Genomic DNA, 9,711 nt, shown 5'->3' on the forward strand with positions numbered 1-9,711 from the left:
TGTGGTGGTTTCATGGTATTATGACTCCAGAGTTGCTACTAAAAGCTTGCTGGCTGACCTGTACAACTATTGAAGCTAAGAAAAGTCATTTTAGAGACATTCTCTTCAATGTCTGAACATGTCTCGAGGCTAATACAAATAAAATTATAATTGACAACGATTTCATGAGCACTTAAGTTTGTCATTATTCAACACTAAGCATGGTCTTTTCATTTAGCTTCATGTTGAAATCCTTGTCATTATATATTTTTATATTAACTTTGAAAAATTTTCAGACTTCATATAGGATTTCTCTAAAACTCCTTTTCTTAGCCTCAAGGGAACAGTGCATGAGATCCTTGTACAGACAGCAAGCTTTTAATAGCAGCTCCAGAGTCATAACATCATGAAACCACCACAGGCAACTGATATTTTAGCACCCAGACCAGTGCATCCCAGGGCCATAAGAAATCATGGTCTTCTCTCGGCCAATTTCGTCTATCAGCATATGGTAATCGATGAACGTTGGACCACAGCATCGTTAATCAATGAATTTCAGGGCATGACCAAATTGTTGAGTGAGTTGGAACAAAAAGGAAAAATTTAATTCTTATTATCCTTGATTTCCCCCCCAACTTCAGGCACACGTTTGATTTTCAAGAATTTAGAACATAGAGCCCATCGCAAGGTTTTGCTTAAATCTGTTCGCCATTTGCGTCTGCAATGTCGCAATGGCCGAACCAAGTTGAAAAATATCCATAGCGGTGATAATGTTAAGGAAATGCGAAATGTTCTCATTAATCACAAGGATCTGCAGCGTCTCTATCAGAATATGCCAATACCCATGGTGGTGGATGACATCGATCAACGTTCATTTATACTACGCAAAGAAAAGGCTCGTCTAATGCATCGCTTCGAGCGCCTAACAACTGAGTATGAGCTAAAGTTGTTGCAACGAGCCCAAATTGAGTTGCGTATTAAATATCAAAATGAGTTTGTGCTGGATGAGGAATTGCAAATGCGTGAGTTGCGTAAGAATATACAGAACTCGAATACACGTTTGACTGCCATTAAGGCAGTTAATACGGCCTATGCGAAAATATTGGAAATCCTAAATCATGATGCTGTATATTATGAGCCTATTTTGCACTCCTTGTGTGGCGATATTGAGGATCAGGGGAGTTTTATCAAACATATCTTGTATTTGGGTACACCAGCCATAGCGAAATTTGAACAACTAAGCTTGGAATACAGGGTGAGTAGGAGAAGGGGTTAGGAGTATGCAAATTTTAGATGTGTGATTTTTTTTTTTTTTTTTGAAGAAAATGCAAGATCAATTTCGCAAACAAACCCAAATTAAGCTGCAAAACATCTCCAGTTATAAGAAGTCCAGTCCTCATCCTGATCAGTCCAAAGTGCCTAAGGCTCCGCAATTTGTCATCAATATGTCCAAGCATTATGCACGAGAAACCAAAAGTATGCTGGTCTTGAAAAATGAATTGGAATCCATTGAAACGGTTATCAATCAAATTAAAATTGTCACATTGTGCTCACATGCCAGGGATATTTTTCCTAGGTTTGGTATGGGGACATAGCCATTGGGGTTTTGCTTAATTGGGTCTTTTGTTTGTTTTCAGATTTAGATCCCAAACTCAGGATAATTTGCAGTTAATGAAGGAAAACGAAATTAGCCATCTTCACAATGATTTTCTGACCTTTAAAGAACAAGTCGCCAGCCAGCAGCAGAGTATTCTGATGAATAACTATTATGAGGAGGAAGAAAGGTAAGTTTATTAACAAAGATTTTCATGAAAATCAATCAAATTTTCCATGTAAATTTAATGTGAAAAACGACACACGTCTCGAGTTCATCAACCAGTAACAGGACTAGGCTCTCAAAGACTGCATGAGAAGTCTTTTAATAAATAGAGATGAGAGACAGTGCATTTCAGGGAACTTCGCAGTTGAATAATCAATCACCGGTGTTGTTTTTAACTACAGGCTAGCTGACACGAAGTGGTAACACTTCAAACGTACACTTTTTTTTGTGGAAAATATTTTTTTATAACCACCACCATAGATGGAGGGTATACGACGGGCTGTATCCTCAGATCCATAGATCCTAACCTTGCGAAGACATAACTATTGGGTTGCCCAAAAAGTAATTGCGGATTTTTCATATAGTTAGCGTTGACAAATTTTTTCACAGTTTGTGACTCTGTAATTGCATTCTTTCTTCTGTCAGTTATCAGCTGTTACTTTTAGCTTGCTTTAGAAAAAAGTATAAAAAAAAGTATATTTGATTAAAGTTCATTCTAAGTTTTATTAAAAATGCATTTACTTTCTTTTAAAAAATCCGCAATTACTTTTTGGGCAACCCAATACATTCGGTTTTACCAAATCCTTTTGGGTTGTTTTCGCAGGAAACATCCAAATCATCGTCTTTTGGATAGGTATCCACCGCTCATAAGTTTTAAGGTGGATCTACTCGATTTAGAGCGAGAAGTTCAGAACTACAAAAGACACCCTCTAGATCAAGTGGTGATAAAGGGACTCCTTTTTATAGCCCAGTCCGAATGGCGTGCCGCATTGCGACACCTCTTTGGGGATAAGTTTTAACATGGCATGGTACCTCACAAATTTCGCCAGCATTAAAAGGGGATAACCATCGCTGAAAAGTGTTTACGGCTGTTCTCGCTTCATGGGCGGATATGCTAACCTCTGCGCTTCTGGTGCCCTCCTGTTGTACCTTCTATATAATGTCATCTCCTTACTCCTCTTTTGCTTTTCAGACGTATTCTACGCATCACAGAGTTGAAAGAGAATATTAAAGCCGAAGATGAACGCAAGGAGCACATAATTCTTCACATGAAAAATCGAGCAGCAGTTTTTGTTATCCTTAGGTAAGCCAAACCTGAATCCTTACTCACACTCAGTATCATGATTATTGTCTACATTTTCCAATTACAGATTTAATCTTTGGAATATTTCGGATATTTTGAGACATGTGGGAAGACCACACAGAATTTACGCAATTGAATATCCCACACCATATTTGAAATTACCACTGTTGAAATATGAAATGTTGACAATGTACTCTGTCCCACCAGAGCTCTTCGAACAGGATAGTAAGAAAAACATTTGGAAACCTACATTTTACTACAGACCATGAAAATCTTTTCTATTTTTAGTCAAGACCATTTTCCAAAATGTAGAGCGCAAGCTTAAAACTTTGATGAATGCCTATGAAAAATTCCTACCTGATCCCAAGGCAAATAGGTCTCTTGACCCTGTTACATTTGGCAAATTATATGAAGAATATCATGAGAAATTTTTGGCTAGCATGGAACTTGAAGATCATCAGGAAGGCACTCAAACAGGCGCGGAAGAAGAAAAAGAACTCGCTGAAGATGCCAAGTTTGATCACAATGTGCCAAATCGGAAACAGCTGAAGGCTCTTAGTGCCAGATTAGTAGAGGAGCTATCAAAGAAGGAAGAATGAGGTGGTTCTGAGTGTTTACGGGGAGATTTGCTGTATATTTTTTAGATAAAAACAGAGATTTTTAGATACTACAATTCAAGTTTTTGAAGCGTCATGATTTTTTGGAATTGTTGCGAAAAATTAGAGACTATAGAACACCTTCTGTGTGTGTCCCACACTGGCAGTCAGAAGGAGTTCCACTTTAGACTCTCATTTCTTTGAGAACCTGTCTGATTTAGCGGATGTGAACATTGGCAAGTTTTTTGGCTTTTAAAAGCGATCTGGAGAGTTCAATGGTAGGAACTAAAATTCATCCTCCTTCTTCTGTTCCTTTGTGAGTTTGATGGCAGACTGCCACTTAAACATAACCTAGCATATTTTCACCACAATACAATTAACCGAAACGATGGCTTTAACGCCACCGATTCGTTTAATTGTAAAGACCATAAGGAACACATAACAAAGAAATTTATTTACATGTATTAGTGCACCCTAAAGGGATTACAACTCGATCTAAAATAAATTCAACACCCTGTATAATTTGACAATCATTGATTTGATATATGTACATCAGTTAACATTTCTGACTTAAAATAATAACAAAGAATTACTCCCTTATATTTGTTAAACTTTATTTTTTGAGAAGATTCCATTACACAATGGTGAAGAATATTCAACAATTTAGCAAGGGCGTTGCAAAAACCCCTAAGCCAGTCCATGCCACAGCTATAAGACATCACGCCCTTTTGGCTTCTGGTTATGTCAGGCAGCATATGATATTAGACGAACGTTGGACAAACTCTGATCTCATTGATGTATATTCCAATATGGCTATTTTGTTAAAGAAACATCTCCTTTTCAAGCAGCTGGAGAAAAAGACAATTATTGAGGGAATACGCTTTAAGCATAAGGATTTACGCCAACATGTCCAAAATGGACGAAAATCATTGAAGAGATCTCTTGGTGAAGAGTTTGAACAAAAACTTCATACAATTCTTATCAATGACAAGCAAATGCAGCGATTGTATGTGAACATGATGCCACAGGATATTGAAGAAAATATCAAACAAAGGACATTTACAATGAAAAAAGAACATGATAGGCTATCATTGAAGTTGGGAGATCTGAAACAAAAGTTGGAGGAGGCATTGGTAAGAAAAAAAAAGTGAACAGAGTTCTTTAAGCAAATCTGGTTTCATTTTCTAGAAAGGCCTGGATTACTGAAGGCAATCTAATTCCCAAAGGAAACCTAGTTTTCTTTAAGAATCATAGTTACCCTTAGGAAACATAGTTTGCCTAAGAAAAACTAACTTCCATAAGGAAACCTAGTTTCCCTTAGGAAACCTAGTTTCCCTTAGGAAACCTAGTTTCCCTTAGGAAACCTAGTTTCCCTTAGGAAACCTAGTTTCCCTTCGGAAACCTTGTATCCCTAAGGAAACCTAGTTTACATTAGGAAACCTAGTTTCCCTTAGGAAACCTAGTTTCCCTTAGGAAACCTAGTTTCCCTTAGGAAACCTAGTTTCCCTAAGGAAACCTAGTTTCCCTTAGGAAACCTAGTTTCCCTTAGAAAACCTAGTTTCCCTAAGGAAACCTAGTTTCCCTTAGGAAACCTAGTTTCCCTTAAGAAACCTAGTTTCCCTGAGAAAACCTAGTTTCCCTAAAGAAACCTAGTTTCCCTAAGGAAACATAGTTTCCCTAAGGAAACCTAGTTTCCCTAAGGAAACCTAGTTTCCCTAAGGAAACCTAGTTTCCCTAAGGAAACCTAGTTTCCCTAAGGAAACCTAGTTTCCCTAAGGAAAGATAGTTTCCCTAAGGAAAGATAGTTTCCCTAAGGAAACCTAGTTTCCCTAAGGAAACCTAGTTTCCCTAAGGAAACCTAGTTTCCCTTAGGAAACTTAGTTTCCCTTAGGAAACCTAGTTTCCCTTAGGAAACCTAGTTTTCCTTAGGAAACCTAGTTTCCCTTAGGAAACCTAGTTTCCCTTAGGTAACCTAGTTTCCCTAAGGAAACCTAGTTTCCCTAAGGAAACCTAGTTTCCCTAAGGAAACCTAGTTTCCCTTAGGAAACCTAGTTTCCCTAAGGAAACCTAGTTTCCCTAAGGAAACCTAGTTTCCCTAAGGAAACATAGTTTCCCTAAGGAAACCTAGTTTCCCTAAGGAAACCTAGTTTCCCTAAGGAAACCTAGTTTCTCTTAGGAAACCTAGTTTCCCTTAGGAAACCTAGTTTCCCTTAGGAAACCTAGTTTCCCTTAGAAACCCTAGTTTCCCTTAGAAAACCTAGTTTCCCTTAGAAAACCTAGTTTCCCTAAGGAAACCTAGTTTCCCTTAGGAAACCTAGTTTCCCTTAGGAAACCTAGTTTCCCTTAGGAAACCTAGTTTCCCTTAGGAAACCTAGTTTCCCTTAGGAAACCTAGTTTCCCTTAGGAAACCTAGTTTCCCTTAGGAAACCTAGTTTCCCTTAGGAAACCTAGTTTCCCTTAGGAAACCTAGTTTCCCTGAGAAAACCTAGTTTCCCTAAGGAAACCTAGTTTCTCTAAGGAAACCTAGTTTCCCTAAGGAAACCTAGTTTCCCTAAGGAAACATAGTTTCCCTAAGGAAACATAGTTTCCCTAAGGAAACATAGTTTACATTAGGAAACCTAGTTTCCCTTAGGAAACCTAGTTTCCCTTAGGAAACCTAGTTTCCCTTAGGAAACCTAGTTTCCCTAAGGAAACCTAGTTTCCCTTAGGAAACCTAGTTTCACTTAGGAAACCTAGTTTCCCTTAGAAAACCTAGTTTCCCTTAGGAAACCTAGTTTCCCTTAGGAAACCTAGTTTCCCTTAGGAAACCTAGTTTCCCTAAAGAAACCTAGTTTCCCTAAAGAAACCTAGTTTCCCTAAGGAAACCTAGTTTCCCTTAGGAAACCTAGTTTTCCTAAGGAAACATAGTTTCCCTAAGGAAACATAGTTTCCCTAAGGAAACCTAGTTTCCCTAAGGAAACCTAGTTTCCCTAAGGAAACCTAGTTTCCCTAAGGAAACCTAGTTTCCCTTAGGAAACCTAGTTTCCCTTAGGAAACCTAGTTTCCCTTAGGAAACCTAGTTTCCCTTAGGAAACCTAGTTTCCCTTAGGAAACCTAGTTTTCCTTAGGAAACCTAGTTTCCCTTAGGAAACCTAGTTTCCCTTAGGTAACCTAGTTTCCCTAAGGAAACCTAGTTTCCCTAAGGAAACCTAGTTTCCCTAAGGAAACCTAGTTTCCCTAAGGAAACCTAGTTTCCCTAAGGAAACCTAGTTTCCCTAAGGAAACCTAGTTTCCCTAAGGAAACCTAGTTTCCCTAAGGAAACCTAGTTTCCCTAAGGAAACCTAGTTTCCCTAAGGAAACCTATTTTCCCTAAGGAAACCTAGTTGTTTTTCTCACAAAATTTATTTTTTACCCTATTTATTTTAGATGAGATCTTCCGAACTTCAAATCCGTGTGCGCTTTCAAAATGAGTACATCCTCCAAGAGGAACTCTCCATTCGAACTCTCTACACAGCTATCAAAAATTCGCATACTCGTCTTAAGGCCATTAAGACTATCAACACAAGCTATAAAAAGATGCTTCAAGTTATGAAAGACGAAGAAAAGTTTTTCGAACCTATTTTGAATTCACTTTCCAAGGATATTGAAGATCAACAGAATTTTATGGCATATGTCTTGCATGTGGGCTCACCGGCGCTGGATAAGGAAAAGGAACTGCAACAAAATGCCACCAAACTGGAGGAAATAAAACGAAGTCAAACAACTTCAAAGGGTCAATGGCTGGGCGAAGTAAAAAGGGGAAGTTGGCAAAGGAAAAGTTATTTCAATGCCAGGCTCTCAAGTCTGGTCGTCGATATGGGAAGACATTATGCTAGAGAAACAAGAGACATGGTTATACTGAAACGACTTTTGGCCGATGTTGAGGGGCAAGTAAAGAGTTTGCAAGAGGTGACTTTGAGTTTTAAACCAAAGGCTATACCCTCTATGTAAGTAAGGGCTCAGGTATAGCTGAATGTTTAAACTTTCGTTTTTCCTGTTTCTAGCATTAAACAACAATCGGCCAATAATCTTGGATTAAGGAAACAAATAGCCTTGGGTTCCTTGCAAGAACAATCGATAGCAGATAGAAATTTTAGTTTATTTTACCAAAAACAGTTTCTGCAACATGATTTTCATCAAAGTTTTCTAAATAAGGAAAACAACATAAAACACTTGAAGGAAAGTATTTCTCAAGAAGACCTTAGAGAAAAGGAAACTCTGCAATGGATGCAAGAGCGAGCCAAGACTTCGGTGGTTGTTACGTATGTTGGTAACTTTTTTGCAATATTTTCGGCAATATTTTCTAATTTATCTGCCTCTAGCTGTTCCTTGTGGAATTTTTACGATGTACTGAGGCATGTGCATGTCAGGCGTGAATACAAAGTAAAACCTTTGCGTTATCCAAACGAATATCTAAAGCTACCCCTGCTGAGATACGAAAGCATGGCAATGAAGGCGGCTCCTCCACTGGAGTTTGAAGAGGATGGTAAGTTGCTTGTGTTGTAATATTCGACCATATACACCACCTAATCTGCTTTCGATTAATTATTTTTTCAATTTTTAGCTTTGAATGTTCTTAAGGTTGTAACCCAAAAGCTACTAAAATTGACTCTAGCTTATAATCAACTAATGCCAAAAAATGCAGCAAAAAATGTGATCGAAGATATTGTGGCTAAGAATAAAGAAGCTTACAATGCCAATTATTTGGCAACTGCAAAAAGTGAACACTGCACAGCTGATATCATATCGCACAAAGATGAGGATCGTTCACATTACCTTCCATCCTTGAGGGAAGAGACGAAAATTCCAACGAGAGCAGTAATAAAAGATTTGAGTTCAAAATTGGTAGAGCATTATATAGCCAAACAGGATTGAGGAGAGCATGTTAAGAATTTTTACCAGGATGTTTATTGGTTCGGAATTTTATTTATACATATTTGTAAAAAATAAAACATATGCAAAATGTGCAAAATTGCAGCTAAATTGGACAAAAATGGCGGGTTGTAAGGGCTCAAGAAGTCCAATCGGGAGATCGGCTTATATGGGCTCAGTTGTTGGAAATCATAACAGAACATCACATGCAAAATTTCAGATTGCGGCTTGTAGGGGCTCAAGAAGTCAAATGGTGAAATTGGTTTATATGGGAACCGTACTTGGCACAGGTGTTGGAAGTCATAACACGCCACTATATGCAAAATTTCAGCTAAATTGGACAAAAACCTCGGGTTGTAAGGGCTCAAGAAGTCCAAACGCAAGATCGGCTTATATGGGAGCTATATCAGGTTATAGACCGATTTGGACCGTACTTGACACAGTTGTTGGAAGTCATAACAAACCACTATGTGCAAAATTGCAGTTAAATTGGACAAAAATTACGGGTTGTAAGGGCTCAAGAAGTACAATCGGGAGATCGGCTTATATGGGAGCTATATCAGGTTATAGACCGATTTGGACCGTATTTGGCACCGTAGGTGGAAGCTATATCAGGTTATAGACCGATTTGGACCGTATTTGGCACCGTAGGTGGAAGTCTTAACCGAACACTACGTTCAAAATTTTAGCCAAATCGGACAAAAATTGCGGCTTGTAAGGGCTCAAAAAGTCAAATCGGGAGATCGGCTTATATGGGAGCTATATCAGGTTATAGACCGATTTGGACCGTATTTGGCACCGTAGGTGGAAGTCTTAACCGAACACTACGTGCAAAATTTCAGCCAAATCGGACAAAAATTGCAGCTTGTAAGGGCTCAAAAAGTCAAATCGGGAGATCGGTTTATATGGGAGCAATTGACAAATTGAAAAGGGATGTCCAAGGGCCCAACACAACTCACTGTCCCACATTTTGCGAAAATCGGACAAAAAATTCGTCTTTTATGGGCCCAAGACCATAAATCGAGAGATCGGTCTATATGAACAATCAGCACGGATCTGGGCCAAACTGAAAAAGATGTCGAAGACATTAACACAAATCAGTATCACAAATTTCGGTTTATATGGGAGCAATATCTAAATCTGAACCAATACGGCCCATTTGCAATCCCCAATGATTAAATTTCAGCCGAATCGAAAAAAAATTGCGGCTTGTAAGGGCTCAAGAAGTCAAATCGGGAATTCGGACCATACATGACACAGTTGTTGGAAGACATAACGGAACACCACATGCAAAATTTCAGCGAAATCGGGCAAAATTTGCGGCTTGTAAGGGCGGCTTATA

General features: G+C 38.5%; 2 protein-coding genes across 2 annotated transcripts; both read left to right on the forward strand.

Annotated features, from left to right (window-relative positions):
- Positions 1 to 231: 231 nt before the first annotated feature.
- On the forward strand, positions 232 to 3,560 carry LOC106088145 (uncharacterized). The gene is made up of 7 exons (XM_013253490.2): positions 232 to 557; positions 621 to 1,234; positions 1,302 to 1,555; positions 1,617 to 1,763; positions 2,772 to 2,882; positions 2,950 to 3,107; positions 3,171 to 3,560. Exons 1-7 carry the CDS (start codon positions 386 to 388, stop codon positions 3,479 to 3,481), a joined length of 1,767 nt encoding a protein of 588 aa, XP_013108944.2. The 5' UTR covers positions 232 to 385; the 3' UTR covers positions 3,482 to 3,560.
- Positions 3,561 to 4,034: 474 nt separating this feature from the next.
- Positions 4,035 to 8,474, forward strand: LOC106088146 (uncharacterized). Its single transcript, XM_013253491.2, has 5 exons — positions 4,035 to 4,611; positions 6,885 to 7,444; positions 7,502 to 7,759; positions 7,820 to 7,983; positions 8,062 to 8,474. The coding sequence occupies exons 1-5, from the start codon at positions 4,120 to 4,122 to the stop codon at positions 8,370 to 8,372; spliced, it is 1,785 nt and encodes a 594-aa protein (XP_013108945.2). The 5' UTR covers positions 4,035 to 4,119; the 3' UTR covers positions 8,373 to 8,474.
- The last annotated feature ends 1,237 nt before the right edge of the window (positions 8,475 to 9,711 follow it).

This window comes from Stomoxys calcitrans, chromosome 2, assembly GCF_963082655.1.
Source record: "Stomoxys calcitrans chromosome 2, idStoCalc2.1, whole genome shotgun sequence".
Lineage (NCBI taxonomy): Eukaryota > Metazoa > Arthropoda > Insecta > Diptera > Muscidae > Stomoxys > Stomoxys calcitrans.